We start from the raw sequence: 20577 nt of genomic DNA, 5'->3' as shown, positions 1-20577 counted from the left end.
CTTTAGTGGTATCCTTGTTCCACTGGTGAAAACTTTTGTACCAATAGAATAGGGTTGCTCAAGAGCAGGCATCCCCAAGCTGCGGCCCTCCAGATGTTTTGGCCTACAACTCCCATGATCCCTAGCTAACAGGACCAGTGGTCAGGGAAGATGGGAACTGTAGTCCAAAACTTCTGGAGGGCCAAAGTTTGGGGGTGCCTGCTCCAGAGAATGCATAAGCAAGTTGCTGGTAACAGGTGAGTGCTGGCTCACCTGACTAAAAGATGAGCATCACAGTAGAGGCTAACTACCAAAGGCCTGGGTGGGTACAAATGTCTTAGCCCGATGCCTAAAAACTGGCAATGATGGCACCAGGCACGTTTCACTGGGGAGGGCATTCCACAAACGGGAGGCCAACACTGAAAAAGCCTGTTCTCATATGTCGACCCTCTGCATCTCCCTTGGCTGAGGCTCACAGAGAAGGGACTCTGATGAAGACCGCAGGGTCTGGGCTAGTTCATGTGGGGAGAAGTGGGCCTCAGATGGATACGGCTTTGAATAATTGAATAAGCCCAAAGCATCCATTCCACAAGGCGTCTTTTTACTGCTTGACATCTGTCCTTGCTTCCTTCCTGGCAGCCCAAAGGGAAAACAAGCTCATTGGCTGGCTCTAGTCTGGTGTTCTTGGGTTGTTGGTTTGGTGGGGGGGGGGCAGCTTGAAATCCTTCCTTCTACTTTTGAGACAGCTTCCTTTTTTTCAGAAGAATAATGCATTGCCCTATTCAACATCTTTGTGCTAATTTAACCCACTAGGCACTTTCTGGGTTTATGAGAATGCCTCCTTAATAAGACACATATGGCTTAATTCGTTCACTGCAGGGCTGCATAAGTAGAGACAGGCAAAGGCTCTAAACTTTTCAGTCTGGTCCTACTACACATTTACTGAGTAGCATCACTGACTTTTCGCCAAGAGTGATGGTGGTGGGGTAACTCTGTGTCTGGGCTGTGCCACATGTGACGGGGTCAAGATGGAGGAGAACTTTTGGAGTCAGATCACATTTGAAGGTGAACCTAGCTAATCGGCACTTTCTGAAACAATGCAGGCACCCTTTGAAATTTGGACTTCTATGAGTTTTTGCAATGCGGTTCTCTCCCACTCCCCCAGCCAAGTGATGTGTTCAAAAATGCATGTACGGGAGTAAAAATGCATATACGTCCATGAGAAACAACATCCAAAAATGCATGATCCTAGAAATTGCTTTGCAAAACAGGTATATTCGAAGAAATTGTGTACGAATATGTGCATATCAGGAGAAAAATACAGAAAAATGCTTACGAATTTTATTCAGGACTTTTTTAAAAAATCCATTAAAAAACAGATGCAGAGAACCAAATACAAGATTGGAAAAATGAGAAACTGATCCAAAGAGAAATGGACAGAGTTGCCTCTACACTAGTCATAGCAAGGGGAAGACTTGAGAGATTTTGCTTGCGCTTGCCCTGCCTATTCCTTGGAGACCTTTAAAAAACAAAAAACAAATTCGGCTACCCCCCCCCCCCCCTTACAGCAGCTGTCATCTGATCCTCTCGTTCTCTCTGGCTTTGAATGGGCCTCTCTCTCTCTAGGAGTGCCAGATGTTGAAACAAAGGTCTAAAAATAATCTTTCCATCTTTCCAGGGAGGTGGGGGGCACAGCCGTTGGAGCAGCTGCGAGATCGGACAACCTGATCAAACTTGGGAGCACGAAACTTCTCCGACAACGTTCACGACCGTCGTTTAGGACTAATAGCTGTGTGTGTGCTTGCATGCAAGGGGCTGGCTGAGCTGGACTTTTGCCTGACCAAAAACCAACCTCCTCTTTCTGCTCTAAAGAAATCTGAAGCCAGCCTCGTCCTTGCTGAATTTGGAGTCGGGGAGTTTTTAATAGTTCGCGGTGTAAGGAGGAGAAGAGACGGGTCTGTGCGTGTGTCAGAATGGGGTGCAGACAGCATTTCTTGGTGGTCACCTTGTGCTTGACGCTTCTCCTATCCCCACAATGCTGCTGTGGGAAAAAGCGCTGGAGAAGAGCCTCACACCTGAAGCTGGCAGAGAAATATGATGTAAGTAGATTTGGCTTGGAAGGTGGAGGGCAGGGAAACCAGAGGTGCGGGGTGGGGCGGCATAGTCTGGTGGTAGAATATGCAGAAGGGCCCATGTTTAATCCTTGGCTTTTCCGCCTGAAATCCTTGAGAGCCACTGCCGGCCCGTGTAGTACTGAGCTAGATGGATTTAGTGGGCTGACTTACCGTAGTGCAAGGCAGCTTCCTGTGTCCTGAAGAAGTGTGTTGGATTTGGGGATGGATAATGCATTGGGTCTTCCTTAAAGGTAAAATCAGAGGTGCACAGGCAAAAGAAAGAGGTTACCCAGTCATATGCAGAGTAGATCAATGGAATTGGGTCTACTCTATGAGTATTATTTGCCAGGAAATCACTCCCCGCCCCCTTTTAAAATCTTGTAAACCACCTCCGCTTCAGTTTCTGCAGCTCTCCTCTATGCAAATAAGTGAATAAAGGGGAGAAATAATCTAAAACACAGGGCTAAATAACCAAGAATCAGAAGTTTGATTGGGAATATGCAGACAGGGGGTAAACTCACACCCTAAAGGTGCCTGTTCAATTCTAAGGGACACATAAGACATAATTGGTCCCTTAGAATTATTTTTTATAACCTGCCTTTCATAAAGAGGATCCCAGCACAAGGTAGAAGATACAGATTCCACAAAATTACCGGTACTCTCTGCCTCTCAGTGGCAGTAATGCTTTATGAATGACAGTTGCTGGGAACCACAGGAGGGGAGAGGGCTCTTGTGCTCAGATCCTGCCTGTGGGCTTTCCATGGGCATCTGGTTGACCACTGTGAGAACAGGATGCTGGACTAGAGGGGCCAATGGCTCTTATGTCCTTACATAAAAATAGCTACAAATCATTTTAAAAGTCTAAGATTGCAACCTTACCCCTTTTACCTGGGAGTAAACCCCATTGAATTCAATGGGATCTATATACATAGTGCAGCTGATTTCACTTTCAAGAACATTTAAAAACAGCGATAATTAAGAGGGACATATGTTTATAATTTTACTAAAAAGCCAGGAAATTATATGAGCTGCTCTGCTCAGATTCAATGCAGCCATATAAGTGAAAATAAAGTGTAAGGTCAGATGTTGTCTTGAAATGGAATACACATTTCTTTAAATTTATTAGGGGTTTGCCTTCTCTGATGATTTCTTGTTTGTTTAATTGGGAATGCTTATATGAAGCATTGATTATTTTGTGCCTGCACATGTGATCAATTGTTTTCAAATTATTGTGATTTACATTCTTCAGGGTGACTGCATCCCTAGCATTTCTCCTCTGTGCTTTTGATGTGACACTAATATGGATGTCTTGATCATTATATTAACTGAATGAGTATTTATGTATGCTAGGCAGTTCTGACTGCCAGCTAGATGCTGGAATAGATGGGCCTTTAGATGGGCCCCAGAAGGGCTCATCTTACTTTTGGTCTTGCCTTCTGGTGTATATATATTATTCTTATTTTAAAATTAGAGAGAGGGCTCCTGCAGTGACTCTTTTATTTCCTTTGTTTCTAACCCACCTGTCCTCCAAGGAGCTCAAGGTGGAATCCATGGTTCTTCCAGTGCTTGCTATTTCATCCACAAACAAGCCTGCAAGGCAGGTTAGAGTGCTGGACTGTGATTGACCCAAGGCCAACTAGTTTCATGGCCCAGTGGGGATTTGAACCCTGGTCTCCCAGCTTCTGGTCTGACACTCTAACTTGCCGTCTTCTCTCTCTTCTCTTGCATTCTGGAGATCTCTCTGGATTGGTGTGTGTGTGTGTGTGTGTGTGTGTGTGTGTGTGTAGGAAGCTTGCTGTTACTTGCCTCTTCTCTTCCAACGATGCCTTCATGGTATTAGCACTTTGGGCAAGCTGCCAATCATGTGATATGCTGAGCTGGTAAGGTTCAGGATTCCCCTCCCCTGCCGCCCACCCTCCTGCATGTTGAAGGATCACTGTCTTTGAATATGCCCCAAGGAGAAATGTAGACAGGTCTTCTCCAGAGGGTGGGCTCATCGCTGGGACTTGGTTTCAGTGTAGGAGGTACACTGATGGTTGCCTCTTTTTGACCCAAAGGTCTAGGTCCAGTTGTGACCGGCTCTGGGGTTGCGGCGCTCATCTCGCATTATTGGATGAGGGAGCCAGCGTGCAGCTTCCAGGCCATGTGGCCAGCATGACAAAACTGCTTCTGGCGAACCAGAGCAGCGCACGGAAACGGCGTTTACCTTCCCGCTGTAGCGGTACCTATTTATCTACTTGCACTTTGATGTGCTTTCGATTTGCGAGGTTGGCAGGAGCAGGGACCGAGCAACGGGAGCTCACCCCATCGCGGGGGTTCGAACCGCCGACCTTCTGATCGGCAAACCCTAGGCTCTGTGGTTTAACCCACAGCACAACCCGCGTCCCTAACTGAGTCTACTTGGAAGTAAATCCTATTGAATTCCATGGGGTTTGCTCCAGGAAAGTGAGGCTAGACTTGTAACCTAAAGTCAATTATCAGACTCGCATAACAATACATCAGCTCCAAGCATGACATGCACAACCCCACATCCCATTCCCAGAAGTGGGAGGACTCCTAGCCACATCCATCCGGATCCACAGTTGCACCCTTTCTGTCATCCATCAAAACAGCAAGAACACTGGAGGTTTCTATGCCTGCAACAGAGAGGCTTGAGAAGATGGGCTTAGGGACATCAGAAGTGGTGTTCTATTGAGCATTCATCCATCTAGCTCAGAATTCTGGCCCTGACTAGCCAGGCTTTGATATTGCAGAGAGAGGCGGGATAATGACCACAGAGTTGAAAGAAAGTGGCTGGGTAGAGAGAGCCAATCCTAGGTTAGTCCCCATCTGCAGTGGCAGAGCTTCATGCTCCGGCACCAGGGGGAGCTGAGAGCAGGCGGGGCGGGGTGGGGCTGGCGTGCGTCCTGGGGGCGGGGCATGCCACCTGCAGGGGCGGGGCACCCAGCGCGGGGGGGGGAGCAGCCACGATGGCACCCCACCGGGATCGTGCTGCGGGGGCTGTGCGCTCCCCCCCACTCCTCTTCCTCCGCCAGTGCCCATCTGCACCATTCCCCCCCCAAAAAAATCACCCCAGTTTCACAAGTCATGGCTTCCCAGAAAGAATCTTGGGAACCGTTGTTTGTTAAGGGTGCTGAGAGCTGTTAGGAGAACCCAATCTCCCCACCCCCACCCCAAAGTTGCCTTTTTTAGAGTTCCCTGGGACGAGGGAGTGGTTGCTAAACCACTCTGGGAACTGAGGGGAATAGGGATGCTTGGGTTCTGGTTGTGGGTTTCTCTCAGGCACCCGGTTAGTCACTTTGAGAACTGATGAACACTGTATTAGATGGGCCACTGGCCTGATCCAGTAGGCTCTTGTGTTCTTATGTGCATGCCTAAATGGCTGGTAAAGAACAGATGTGTTGCAATAGAGACAACTGGGTGGTGTGATGCTTTCTTAGGAGATGGGTAGCCCTCCACCCTCCACCCTCTCAGCTGGCTGGAAACTAGCTTTTAGTCTGGCTGGAGCTGAAAGCTGGAAAGAGATGCAAAGGTTTGCCTTGCTGTGTGTGCTTAATCCAAAACTATGACTTTGGGGATCCCAAACTTAATGGGGAAGCATGATATGATGGAGTGTTACAGATTGGGGTGTGTGCAGTGGTATATACTGACAGGAGCAGTGCTTTTTTCCTTAAAAATGTTTAGGGGTACTCTCATTTTGACTCAAGAAAATCACCATTTTATAGTCCAAATCGGGGGGGGGGGATACAGTAAATGGGCAAAAGTACAAAGATTCACAAAATGTTTAGGGGTATGCATACCCCTGCGTCCCCCCAGTAAAAAAAAAAAAAGCACTGGACAGGAGCTAAGAGGTATTGGGGTGGGATTGAGCTTCTTCAGAGAGGAAATCTACTGTAGGTCAGGTGGAAGTCAAAAGGGCCCCCAAGTATTGTTTGAGGTTGAAAAGACAAGGCGTTTTTAATCGCAGTTTCCTTGAAAGCTCATTTCCTATTATTGTTAGCAGGAACTCTCTAGGATTACTAAGAACAGAAAGTGATCAAAAGGCAGCAGAGAGGGCTCTCTTTGAAAAAGGAAAGCGTTAAAAGGGGTGATTTCAGGGGGACTTAGGTCAGGGAATGGATGAGTTTTAAAGTCCACTCATAAATTAAGATTGGAAGGAAAGGGGGTTGTTATTAGTAGACAGGTTCTGCACAGTTTCACTTATATGTGGTTTATTAGGTCAAGAACAGACACACTCAGTTCTGGAACACACTTACTCAGAAGTAGGTGGGAGAATCTGTCAATTTCCGTTTCTCAGGTCTCCTCGGTCACCACCACCCTGGAAAACAAAAACAAAAAAAAAACATCTGAATTTCAGTTATCCAAATTTCCCTATCATTTTGTGATTTGTTTATTTTTAAAAGGTCCTCTCAATTTTAAAAGGTCCTCACATTTTAGTGGTCATTCCATAGAGACCCAGGTGGTGCTGTGGGTTAAACCACAGAGCCAAGGGCTTGCTGATCAGAAGGTTGGCGGTTCGAATCCCTGCGACGGGGTGAGCTCCCGTTGCTCGGTCCCAGCTCCTGCCCACCTAGCAGTTCGAAAGCACATCAAAGTGCAAGTAGATAAATAGGGACCGCTCCGGCGGGAAGGTAAACAGCTTTTCTGTGAGCTGCTCTGGTTCGCCAGAAGCAGCTTTGTCATGCTGGCCACATGACCCGGAAACTGTCTGCGGACAAACACCGGCTCCCTCGGCTTATAGAGCGAGATGAGCACCGCAACCCCAGAGTTGGACACGACTGGACCTGATGGTTAGGGGCCCCTTTACCTTTTACCTCTTAATAGACATGCTTCTGTAAGCAATATTGTCTAAAATGCATGCATTTTGGCAAGTGCTTTTCTCTAATATCCATTTCAGTAAGTTGTTTTCATTATTATATGGATTTTTATGCACACTTTTCTCTACTATGCGTATTTTTGCACATGACTCGGCTGGAGAACTGTGCTGCAAATTCAGAAATGTGCCAATAAAGGATGGCTGTCTTTCAGTTTGCATATTGTTTTGGAAGCTGTGAATTAAGTAGGTTCATGCTGAAATGCAAGTCAACAGGTCCCAATGGGTTCAATACGTTATTACTAAGTATATGGTCGGGTAGCTTTTTAAAAAATTAATAATCCAACAAGAATGATATAGATAATTTCCATGAATTTAGATACATGCAGATAACATGGATCTGAAAGCATTGCACGAACTACCATCTGTTCTACGGATGTGTTGAATTGTGAGTTCAACAGCCAGAATGTGGCTGGCCACTTCTTCAAATAAATTTTATTGGTCCTCAACATCACACTATTATGATCATTTTGTTGAAAGGATTCAAAAAATTGTGCATGTAAGGGCTGTGAAAATGTTAGCATGTTTTATAAATGCATGTACCTTTCCACTCCATCATATCCTCCCCAAAACCCCACATTACACACACACACACACACACACACACACACATTTTATTTGGCGAAGAAAGAGTCAGAAGGCCCACTTTCAAATCAGAACTCAACCATGGATTCACACAGAGGCCTCTTTTCTAAAACATGAATTCTGTCTGCATGGGTAAACACATGGGAGACTACCTGGAGCAAAGTATTAACCATAATGAAGCAAAGCAATTTGTCAAACAGTGACCCCCTAGTGGCAGAATGCAACAATAACCTTCTTATGCTGGGAGAAACCATACAGAGTGACACCTAGTGGCAGAACATGGTATTAGCCCTCCTATGATAAAGTCAGAGGTGGAAATGAGGGTGCTTACCTCCAGATTTATTGATGATAAGGAATGGAAGAAACCTAGCTGGTACCGTAAGAACAGACAGATTGAAGATATTCAATACAAAGGAGCAATCCTGGGAGAAACTGAGAAAGGATTAAAGTTGCAACAGAATATTCTGGGAACTGCAGGGACCTACAATAAGATACAAGTGAACAGACAGGCATCTTCTAGAGGTGTTGTTTGCATAGTGGAACAATAAGGCTTTGTCTCATAAACATAATGGCAATCAGATATAGTTTGTCAACATCATTTATATCATGTACTATGATAAAAATAGAGCTTGGTGTGTCTGTGGATGTTTTTGTGTGTGTAGCTGCATAATCGCAGCCCAGAGGGATGACACGGTGGAACAGGAACAATGTTAACAGTACGGTAATACATTACAATTAGGCACGGTGCCCAATCCCTCCAGGATATGTTTTTTTTTTCATTTTACCTGTCATCCAGGTGCTACTGAACTGGCAAAGACCCCAGATGTTCTTAGATTAAAAGGAACTGTGAGCAGAAGCGGGTCTACCAGGAGGTAAAAAATGAAATACCTGCCTCAGGGGTGTGGGGCAAGGAGCTGGTTGCCATTAAGGTGAGGGATGGAGAGGCTAGATGCAAGAGACTCAGTCTAGAGATCATCTCTCTCTCTCTCTCTCTCTCTCTCTCTCTCTCTCTCTCTCTCTCTCTCTCTCTCTCTCTCTCTCTCTCTCACACACACACACACACACACACACACACACACCTTCCCACATAAAAGTGTTGCCTCCCCCCCCCCAACCATTATCTGTCCATTAATAGGATAAGAAATTGCATCAGAAAAGTATTAAGAAGAGAAGAAGAAGAGTTTGGATTTGATATCCCGCTTTATCACTAACCGAAGGAGTCTCAAAGTGGCTAACAATCTCCTTTCCCCTCCTCCCCCACAACAGACACCCCTGTGAGGTGGGTGGGGCTGAGAGAGACTTCAAAGAAGTGTGACTAGCCCAAGGTCACCCAGCAGCTGCATGTGGAGGAGTGGAGACACGAACCCGGCTTCCCAGATTACGAGTCTACCGCTCTTAACCACTACACCACACTTCCCTTAAAGGGAAGACAACATTGCAAAGGGCCACAGGTCAGTGGAAAGTCTTCTGCCTTGCATGCAGAAGGTCTTAGGTTTAATCCCCAGCACTTCAAGGTAGGGCTGAGACTCGCAGGCACCCCCAAACTTCGGCCCTCCAGTTGTTTTGGACTACAATTCCCATCTTCCCCAACCACTGGTCCTGTTAGCTAGGGATCATGGGAGTTGTAGGCCAAAACATCTGGAGGGCTGCAGTTTGGGGATGCCTGGCTGAGGGAGACCCCTGTTGAAACCCCAGGGGTCAGCAAACTTTTCCAGCAGGGGCTGGTCCACTGTCCCTCAGACCATGTTGGGGGCCGGACTATATTTTGGGGGAAAAAATGAACTAATTCCTATGCCCCACAAATAACCCAGAGATGCATTTTAAATAAAAGGACACATTCTACTCATGTAAAAACACCAGGCAAGCCCCACAAATAACCCAGAGATGCATTTTAAAGAAAAGGATACATTCTACTCATGTAAAAACATGCTGATTCCCGGGCCATCTGCGGGCCGGATTGAGAAGGCGATTGGGCCGCATCCGGCCCCGGGTTTTAGTTTGGGAACCCTGCCCTAGACAACTGTCAGTGTGGAAAATACTGAGCTAAATGGTCAGGTGCTCTGGCTTCCTCCATTCCTGTTTCATTGAAATGTTAATTGGTGGGACTCTGGGGTTTTGTTGCTCTTAAGGCAGCCAAGGGGTGTTTGTGAGTGTGCTTTTTCTAGTGGCATCCAAACAAACAAACAAACAAACAAATGAGCCATGCTATTCTTGGGCAAGATTTTTTCAGGCTCAGTATGGAGTGACCCCTGGTTCATTCTGATCAATGAGCGTATCTCAGGTATGCTTTTTGTATTTGACTAGAACTGGTTGGGGGGAGATAGTGATTGCTGGGCATATGAGACATGGCTGGGGCAGGAGGGGAACAAGGCCTGTCATCACAAAGAAGAGACAATTAAATTCATTTGTGATATAAACTTGCATGGACTTCTTCTAGGCTCAGCATCTGACTCCATTGCCTGCTTTCAGAATCCACGCCACACCAATACTTTTATCCAAAGGGAGATTTTAAAAAGCATGGGGGTGGGGGCGCGTTGCAAAGAGTTTGTGCCCCCTTGCAAAAAGTTTATTAGGACTATTAAATGTTCTTCTTTTTTAAACAAATGCACTTCATTTCCACGAGATGTGGGAATGACTGTTAACTTTGATGACTTAAATAGCATTAGAGTCGACACATTCCTGGAAGATTAGACTATAAATGGCTATGAGCCATGATTGTTACAGAGGCAAAAGATCTAGAAATGTCTTGGCTAATTTTCAAATGAAAGGGTGGCTTCCATAACCACAACCTAAAGAGACTCGAAAAATTCAGGCAGCTGTGCTGATTTCTATCTTTATACCCCACAAAGAAGAACACATCATAGCATAAAATCCAGATTATTACAATCAGTTTACAGTCCCAGATCAGGGGAATGGACTATGTCAGAAGGTAGTGCGCTCTCCTTCATCATTGGATGTTGTTAAACAGATTGTCACCTGTCGGGGATTCCTTAGCTGTGATTCCTGCATTACAGGGGCTTGGGCTGGATGACTCTGGGTGCCCCTTCCATTTCTGAAATTCTATGAGGGGGTGAGAAAACTTTTCTGGCAGGCAGGCCAGATCTTCATCTCTCCACCCTCAGAGGCCCAATTGGACAGGTGGTTGGGGCTGCCCACCTCTCAGTCACCAGGCATCATAGTGATGTCAAGTGATGCAATGAGTACTTGGAAGCCCTGACTTTTGACACATCAGAGCACAGTGTGGGGCTGTTTGAATGCCCTTTTGCAAACAGCCCCATGCTGTTTTTTTGAACTGCCTGTTTTTTAGGTTTAAGGAGCAGCATGGGGTTGATAGGTGGATCTACACTGATCTGTTTAGTGGCGTTGTTAGAACTATATTAGATATATTGTTCTAAAACATAACAGGGCATACTTGTAAAATGAAGAGTTCCTTACCTTTTTTTCCCCATGAAAAAGCTGTTTCCCTGCTGCCGGTTGCTGGTTGCTATGCAGCGCCTTCAGGTGTCATATTTTAATAACACATTATGAAGCTTAAACGTTGGACGCCATGTGTCCATATGGTTATCAAAACCATTCCTTAACGTTAAAAACCATGGGTGTAGGTTCGCCCCAAGGCTGCATGTGCCCTTTCCATTGGGGTAGGCTTTCTCAACCTTGGGTCCCCAAATGTTTTTGGACTACAACTCCCATCGTCCCTAACCTGGCTAGCTAGGGATGATGGGAGTTGTAGTCCAACAACTTTGGGAGAAGTTGAGAAAGGCAGTGATACAAGAGGGAAGCAGCACCCTGTAGGAATGAACTCTGCTCATCAGCTGATGGGTGGGGGCTTCAAACCTGCTGGCTGCACAGGTCTGCTTTGCCAGCCTGTTCCCCACACAGAATGCACAGACAAATCAAATCCTACCAGGATTCAACCCTTCCCTCCGTATCCAGTAGCCGATCTCCACCTGTGACATCAGCTGCATGGCCTTTATGCAGCAATCTGGACTCCCCGATGACCCAACATTGGCCTAGGAGCTGGATTTCACCACCTCTGGAGTAGATAATCAAGGCATAAAAATAAATACACATTGGAAAAACACATTGAGCTATAACAAAATCTTCAGCCAGCTGACGTGCAACTTTAGCTTTCGACTAGAGGTGCAAACAATCTTTCACTAGAAACAAAATGCATCCCACACCTCCCACATAGAGATTTAAAAGGGTGACCCAAGGTGTGACAAAGGAAGAAGGAAGGAAGTGTCGGTTTAAAATGTAGCAAAGTGTAATGGGAGGATTAAGAAAAGTTTTTGAAAGCATAATGCAGTGGATGGTTCCTAAGGGCTCTTCATAGCTGTTATTGCTGCCAGTTAGCGCCATCTGCTGGACCATCTGAGTAATGCAGACAACCCTCAAAACGGTAGCTGAAATTAAAGCTGTATAGTTTATGGGGGGGATTACATTTCTAATTCAAATGTTTAACAACATCCCAGTAATATTCAGTTGGTAGGTTTGGAAGTAGTTGCAGGGGAGTAACATCTAAAATCCTGAACTGGGAAGTTTCTACCTTGGATGATTATCTTAAAAAATTAGGAATTCCTGCCTCTATTTTACAGTCCTCTGAAGCAGTCCTCTGTTTTAAGGGTCGTTTGGTCCAAGTCTGGTTGAAAGATAAAACTTGCCAGGAAGAGAGAACAGGAGCTTACAGCTCACCTAGACAGAGTCGTCTCTACTTTGGAGAGATGTATTATATTTCTGTTTAAATTATAGTCATTATTTTTAAATTTACATGTACCGGTATACCTATACATTAACTAGCACATGCAGTGCAAATCTGTGTCCTCTTTTATCTTTCTTTCTTGGCAATACTTAAGGAGCCACCCTACCCCCCCCCCAAAAAAAGTGTCTCTCTTTCAAAGTAAAAAATAAAAAAATTAAGCATGGTATTTGAACATGAGACTCAGTGTGGCTTCCCTGGACTTTCCAGAACTGAAATTATTTTGGAACCAAAAACATATATCAGAATTCCACATGATTATTGATACATTTTGTTCTAAGGCCACCTCCAGACCGCCTGTATTTTGCAGGAGGGATTCAGGAAGATAAGAGGAAAACTGAGTTTGTGAATGAATATGTTCTGTCATCCAAACACAAGAAATCCACTTAAACAAAAATCAACAATGGGCTTTTGCAGTTGGGAAAGTGATGGGGAAATGGATTGAAAAATGTGGAATGAAAAAACGATGAACAGGAAGCTGTATTGTCGCCCCCACAAGCAAATCAGGATGAGTGCACAATAGATGATGTCCCCATAATAGTGCCCATCAGGACTGGCAGGTTGGAAAGGAGGAAGATCAACAGTAGGTGGCGCCAGAGCCAATGCTAGCCAAAGCCAATGAGTAGCAGAGCCAATTGATTCCAGTTTTGAGACTAGGGAGGAGGAAGTTAGCAGGCAGTGCCAACCCCTTGGACTGCTTGTAAGTCTGAAATCACACAAGTGAGGAGTGGCTGGGGGCAGAATGAGACTGGTGGGGCAATGCCCTATTTCCCCCAAGTACTCCCTGCAAATGAATCAAAAGTGTGCATGCACACGAAAGCTCATACCAAAATAAAAACTTAGTTGGGCTTTAAGGTGCTACTGAAGGAATTTTTTTATTTTGAATCAGAATAAATACTCAATAAAGACTGGATATGTTCTAACTCTTTTAGGACTACGAGTACCCCCTTCATTCCCATGGAACGCCTTACCAGAAGAACGACCGCTGCCCCCCTCCACCGCAGACGCTGCCTGACCGAGCGTGCGAGGTGCCCAGCTGTCGCTCAGACTCCGAGTGTGAGAGACACAAGCGCTGCTGCTACAACGGGTGCATCTATGCTTGCCTGGAGTCGGTGCCCCCACCTCCAGGTATGCCAGCCCATAATAGGTCATGCTGGACCAGATGAGGGATGAGAGAGACAAAGGGTGTTATTGATCTCTGGCATAAAATATTCGACCAGAGAAATACATGGAGGTCTGCCTTTGGCAGATCGAAATATGGTAAGTGCTGCTTCCAGGTTCAGCTGCATGGTATCAGGTGTTGAGTGTTAAGGCTGCATTCCCTCAGCAGTTTATTCCATTTCCCCAGTGTTTCCCTAACTGTTAATTTCCACTTTGTATTTAACCCTGGATAGGTAAGTTTCTTAGGGACCCAGGTGGTGCTGTGGTTAAACCACTGAGCCTAGGGCATTTCCATGTGCTGCTCTGGTTTGCCAGAAGTGGCTTTGTCATGCTGGCCACATGACCTGGAAGCTATACGCCGGCTCCCTCAGCCAATAATGCGAGATGAGCGCACAACCCCAGAGTTGGTCACGACTGATCCTAATGGTCAGGGGTCCCTTTACCTTTACCTTAGGTCAGTTTCTTAGCGTGTGGTGCTAATAATGCCAAGGTTGCAGGTTTAATCTCTGTAAGAAGCAGCTGCATATTCCTACATTGCAGGGGGTGGGACTAGAAGATTTTCAGGGTCCCTTCCAACTCTATGATTCTATGATCTATGAGATTTCAAATGACATAAAAGTCACTTCTGGACATAGCTGCCAAGTTATCCCTTTTTTAAAGGGATTTTCCCTTATGCTGAATAGGCTTCCTCGCGAGAAAAGGGAAAACTTGGCAGCTATGCTTCTGGAAAACTAGCAGAACATAGTGGAAGCTTATCGCTCAGTTCTGTGTTGATTGCTTCCAGAAAATATCCATTTGGAAGTTGATTAACCCAGAAAACTTTCCTGCTGTTTTCATGGGGGAATAATGGAGGAACAGAAGCACACATGTGCTGAAAGGGTGTGGGAGAAGCCACGTTGTCCAACAGTGTGTGTCAACATGGTTCGTCACCATGTGAATGACATTTAGCATGACTTCCAGGTATATTGATCAAAAAGCCACAGTTCCCTAATGCTACAGGTACTGCCATGTGAAAGCAACGTTAGAAACCAGAACAGAAGCACTAGCATTAAAATCAGGAAAAGTAGTGCAATGTTCAACATGTCTGAATGCACCCAAGGAGGAAAATGCCACCACCCTGCTTATGAACTTCCCTCGAGTATCTATCTGCCCCAGTCAATTGACATATTACTGAGCGGCATCGGCCACTGATCCATCGTAGCAAAGCAACCCTTGAGTTCTTCTATTCACTTTTCAGTGTTCTCATTCTTCATAACAATGTCTGGTTTTTTCGAACAGTTTTGGATTGGTTGGTTCAGCCCAAGCCACGCTGGCTGGGGGGAAATGGCTGGCTTCTCGACGGACCAGAAGAAGTTTTACAAGGTCAGAAAAATGTGTGCGTCATTTGGAAGGTGTCAGAATATTGATACTGCTCTACAAATATGCTTCCCCATTTGGATATAGCATTGTAGGACGGGCAAGGATGTAGGTGTGGGGCAGAATTGATCTGGATTTCATCTTTTGGTCCCCCTCTGAGCCTGTGCTTTTATATCTGTAAGATCTGTAGAAAGCAAAATTCTGATAAAATGGTCAGACCAGTCTCTTTGTTAAGTTAAGGACTCTAGCTAGGCCTAGTATTTCTTTGCATGCCTAGGCCTTTGCATTTCTTTGCAGTATTTCTTTGCATGTCTAAACAGTACAAATACTACTAGCTAGAGATGCTTCCAGGAGACAGGGCTTCTCCCCTCACCTTTCTGGAGGTGATGCAATAAACAACTCTAAGAGGACAGACCTGAGCTGGTCTTGACTGGAGCTAGGAAGACACAGAGGTCTGGCTTGCTCTCTGTGGCTTTGGGGCACAGACACACACCCCGCAAGAAACCTGATGTAGAAGCAAAATCTGTTAGAGTTTTAATACTATGAGCTCTTCCATCATATGCCCAGCTTGTGCATATGTGTAAACCAATAAAAATACACCACCATCTCTGGTGACCTTCATTCCAAGGAAACCCAAATTGACCTATGTGCTGGAACCCCTGAAATCTCCCTGGAGAGTGGAATGTGTGTAACAATAGGAAGTTGCATCCCATCCAGACCAGTAATGTCTACTCTGACTGGCAGTGGCTTTCCAGAGTCTCAGGCAAAGACTCTGTCTGCTCTCTGGTCCTTTTAAGTGGAGACACTCTGACACTGAGTGAGGGTTCTCTGCTCTGGCTCCCCAGAGAAAGGCAACAAAAGGTAGCTAAACCTGGTCTCTTTTCTAGCAAGATTCTCTCTCTCTCTCTCTCTCTCTCTTTCTCTCTCTCTCTCTCTCTCTCTCTCTCTCTCTCTCTCTGTGTGTGTGTGTGTGTGTGTGTGTGTGTGTGTGTGTATGTCTCCCTCTCTGATGTTGCCTCGGTCCTGTATACCTGAAGGAGCATCTCCACCCACATTGTTCAGCCCAGTCACTGAGGTCCAGCGCCGAGGGCCTTCTGTCGGTTCCCTCGCTGTGAGAAGCCAAGTTACAGGGAACCAGGCAGAGGGACTTCTTGGTAGTGGCGCCCACCCTGTGGAACGCCCTCCCATCAGATGTCAAGGAAATAAGCAACTATCTTACTTTTTAAAAAACCATCTGAATGCTGCCCTGTTTAGGGAAGTTTTTAATGTTTAATGCTGTATTGTGTTTTTAATATTTGATTGGGAGTGGCTGGGGAAACCCAGCCAGATGGGTGGGGTATTAATAATAATGCAAGAGCATGCAAATTCAGTTTTTCATGATTAGCTGGCCATTATTATTATTATTATTATTATTATTATTATTATTATTATTATTATTGCCAGCTGATCATGCAAAACTGAATTGACATGCTCTTGTGCTTTAAAGCACACTTCAGTTTGCAACTCACAAAACTTTTCACAGCACCGAGAGAAATGTGATCACTGTACACCAAGTAGCTGTTAAAAAGCAGAAGAGGCTGGAGCAGGGTGAAAGCGGGCAACCTTGTACTCTTGGGCCAAGGCTTTGGACTTCTTTTGGAAAAGCTGCTTTAATTCACACAGCCTAATAGAGATGAACAATCAGGGTTATCTAACGCTAAGAAAAATGCACCCCCCTCCCCACAAAGCCGATTGATTTGCAACTGTTCCCAGTAGAGATCTGAGTTCAAGGCCCAAGGGAGGAACATTGAAAGACATAGTGGGCCACTAACTGAGCAGCGAGGTTTTGTGAGCACATAACTGTGTCCATGTCATGTTCTTGTCACCTTTGGGCTGAGAAGGCAACCAGCAAACCAAGCCAGTAGGGAGGATCCTTGAGCATGGCTTGGTCAACTCAGCAACCTCAACATGCTAAGCCAGATGGACCTTTGTCCTGGCTTGGTGCATAGCTGTCAACTTTCGGATTTGTAAATAAGGGATCAGCAGCCTCACCTGTCCCAGGGACAGTCTACGGCAGGCACAGGCAACCTTGGCTCTCCAGATGTTTTGGAACTGCAACTCCCATGATCCCTGACCACTGGCCCTGTTAGCTAGGGATCATGGGAGTTGTAGTTCCAAAACATCTGGAGAGCCAAGGTGCCTATGCCTGGTCTACGGTATATCTAACAATCCAGGATAGCAGTGGGAAACGGCGCTGGGATAAGAGAATTTCCAGCAAAAATAAAGGCTGTGGCTGGGTGGGGGCCTTCTTATGTCTTCCTATGACTTTCCGCAGCTGAAGCATGCAGCACCACAGAAGATGGAGACGAGCCTCTGCACTGCCCAACAGGATATGAATGCCACATCATTAATCCTGGCAATGCTGCTGAGGGCATTCCCAACAGGGGCCAGTGTATCAAGCTTCGTGGGAACTCTGGTAGGTCTACACCTTCTGGGGGCTGCATACCCATGACCTTCTGAGGGTCAAGAGGTGGAACTCTTGTGTACAGCAGGGTACATTTATGCCACACACAAATCAGAGGTTTCTATGCACACACCTCTCCATTTGGGCAAGCAGGATTGAAGACACATTCCAGCAAAAGTGCTTGAGAAGAGCACAAATGGGGGGTGGGGTGGCCTGGGGGCCACATGGCCTGAGGTTCCCCACCTCTGATCCATACACATAATGTGCGAGTCGATGCTGATCTGTTCTGATTCTTCTGCACTTCTGGCTTCCAGACACTAGGTATGACTGTAAGTGTTCTGCAGATCATTGAGAAGGAAAAGCCAACATGGTGCCCTTCAGATTTTTTGGGACTGCAGCTTCCATCATTCCCAGCCAGCATGACCAATATTCAGGGATATTGGGAGTTGTGGTCCACAACTTCTGGAGTCCACTGCATTGGCTACACACTGGTATAGAGGAAACTGGGTAAGCTCCCTATATTGTCTGGAGTTCAGATTTGTTACTGCCTCATTTCCAAAGGGCTGTGCAACATAATGGTTTCAGCAAAGTCAGGAGAACACCCAGCCAGCATGTTGTGGTCAATGCAAGATAGTCATTCCAATTTTACTATCTGGAGCTCATTTTCATTTGTTTTTCTCCCCAGATGGGTGGAATCTAAGGCCTAAATATTACAAGGAATATTTTGGTAAGACTCCACCATTGCGATTTGGATCGTGACAAATTCAGCTTAAATGCATATTGCTGTTTGTTTGTGTTTCAAAATGTATATATATATATTGCTTTTTTGGTCCTGAAAAGTGCCCCCAAAGTCGGTTACAATAGAATAATTAATGCGTAATAAAAGTCACTTTAAACAGAATTATATATATAAAAAAACAAGAGCAGAATGAGATAACCCAATGAGATAACTGCAGAGAGGCCTGGGGCACTGCTGCTGCCTGTGAGTGCCTGGGGGACCGCTCCCTTGTCTTGCCAACTCCACCTGGCCTGGGGGCGGGGCCTGCACCCACCAACACAGCTCATCCGCATACTGATGAACCCCCAGCCCAAACCCCCTGATGATCTCTCCCATTGGCTGCATGTAGATGTTAAAAAGCATGGGGGAGAGGACGGAACCCTGAGGCACCCCACAAGTGAGAGCCCAGGGGTCTGAACACTCATCCCCCACCACCACTTTCTGAACACAGCCCAGGAGGAATGAGCGGAACCACTGTATAACAGTGCCCCCAGCTCTACCTCTCTTTCAAATCAGAACCAGCTCTACCTCTCTTTCAAATCAGAACCAGTGAAGGCGGTGAAGGTTCTGGTGGTTCCCTCGTTGCGAGAAGCCAACTTGCAGGGAACTAGGCAGAGGGCCTTCTCGGTGGTGTAGCCTGCCCTGTGGAATGCCCTCCAAGGGATGTCAAAGATGAAAACAACTACTAGACTTTTAGAAGACATCTGAAGGCAGCCCTGTTCAGGGAGGCTTTTTAATGTTTAATAGATTACTGTGTTTTATTTTTCTGTTGGAAGCCACCCAGAGTGGCTGGGGAAACCCAGCCAGATGAGCGGGGTATAAATATATTATTATTATTATTATTATTATTATTATTATTATTATTATTATTATTACCCAGACATATTAACAATCACCCAATGGTCCACTTGAACCACCATGAATTCCTTCCTAGGATTCCAAGCCAGTTGCTGGAAATCACAAGCGGGGAGAGGGCTGCTGCTTATAGAGTTTCCAAAGACTGGGCCCTATGAGAACAGGTTGTTGGACCAGGTGGGCCTTTGGCCTGATCCAGCAGGCTCTTCTTCATGTATTGCATGGTTAAACTATGGAACTCATTCCAGGGTAGGCAGCAATGGCCACTAACTTGGATGGCTTTAAATGAGGATTAGGAATTTATGCAGGAGAGGGCTATCATTGGCTATTAGTCACGGTAGCTATGCTCTGCCTCCACAGGTGGAGGCAGCAATGGTTCTGAATACCAGTTGCTGGAAACCACAGGCAGGTGCTTGAATCCTGCTTGTGGGTTCCCCACAGGCACTTGGATGGCCACTGTGAGAACAGGATGCTGGACTGGATGGGCCATTGGCCTGATCCAACAGGGCTCTACATATGTAAACAGCTGCTATTCTCTTCCTATCCCACTGTCCTGCCCACGAAGCGGGTCTTCACCTTGTAATTCTACAGTATAACCCCATTACACCATGATATTCTTGAATGGATTCGCATTCTTAAATGATCATGTTTAACATCTCTTCTGCCCATTGTTGTTTTACAGGAGGCAGTTCCAATAACGTGGTGGGCTATGTCAAACAACAGCAGAAACACCTTGGTTAATTCCGGCAAAGCCTTTGGGGGGATTCTCCCAATAAATGGAGACACGGCGTGAAAATGTGTGACGATGCCTCTGCTTTCTGCTGCAACTCTCAGGTCTCCCCCACAATCTAAGATCCAGAACAAACAACATGGCACCTTCGAGATGTTGTTGCACTAAAGCTCCCATCAAACCCCAGGTAGCGTGGTCAGTGGCCAAGGACCATGGGAGTCGTATTCCAACAACTTATTGAGGGAACTGCATTAGATACCCCTGTCCTGAATTCCTCGTGGTGCCATAACATTGTTAGACTCCAACTCCCATCAGCCCTGCTGGCCAGCATGGCCAATAGTCAAGGATGATGGCAGCTGTAGTCCAAGTACATCTGGAGGGTCCATCGCTTTGGCTACCGCTGGCCCAGACCAGTGATAAGACTCAGATAGGAAACCATGTCTTAGAGAGAAATGCTGAATAAACACAGACCTTAACTCCCAGTTACCTGGATCACACTTTCACCTGTCACTTTGCATTGCATTCTTAAAAGTCACTGTATTCTTCTCTGTTTTCTGAGCTTGACCCTTTGCTACCATTCATATTTCGATAATAGAGTTTCTGACTGGCAGTAACGTCTTCTCATTTGCACACACAAAATAAATGCATCTTGTCCAGGGGAACTGCCCTGTCTATTTATTTATTTTTGGCGTATTTCAAATGGAGCAGCTCTGTATGATATATGTGAACAGGTTTCCATCCCCCTGCCCTTGCCCAGATACCACCTGCTTTGGAAATACATATGCACATGTCAAGTGCTTTATCACCATTCCTTCTACAGCATTTCCAGTGTCCAGGCTGTGATAGCAATATAGGAACAGGTGGTATGGTGTTATGGACTAGGACTAGAAGAACAGGGTTCAAATTCTGCTCACAGGGTGATTGTGGGCCAGTTGTTGTCTCTCAGC

The 20577-nt window shown here is 45.9% G+C and overlaps 1 protein-coding gene across 1 annotated transcript; it reads left to right on the top strand.

Moving 5' to 3' along the window:
- Positions 1–1586: 1586 nt before the first annotated feature.
- WFDC1 (WAP four-disulfide core domain 1) lies at positions 1587–20292 on the top strand. Its single transcript, XM_035119172.3, has 6 exons — positions 1587–2078; positions 13240–13435; positions 14747–14830; positions 17139–17279; positions 17953–17994; positions 19583–20292. Exons 1-6 carry the CDS (start codon positions 1953–1955, stop codon positions 19639–19641), a joined length of 648 nt encoding a protein of 215 aa, XP_034975063.1. The 5' UTR covers positions 1587–1952; the 3' UTR covers positions 19642–20292.
- The last annotated feature ends 285 nt before the right edge of the window (positions 20293–20577 follow it).

This window comes from Zootoca vivipara, chromosome 6 (assembly GCF_965207765.1).
Source record: "Zootoca vivipara chromosome 6, rZooViv2.hap1.1, whole genome shotgun sequence".
NCBI lineage: Eukaryota > Metazoa > Chordata > Lepidosauria > Squamata > Lacertidae > Zootoca > Zootoca vivipara.
Note: the sequence above shows the minus strand (reverse complement) of the source record. Positions and strands in the feature narration are given on the sequence as shown.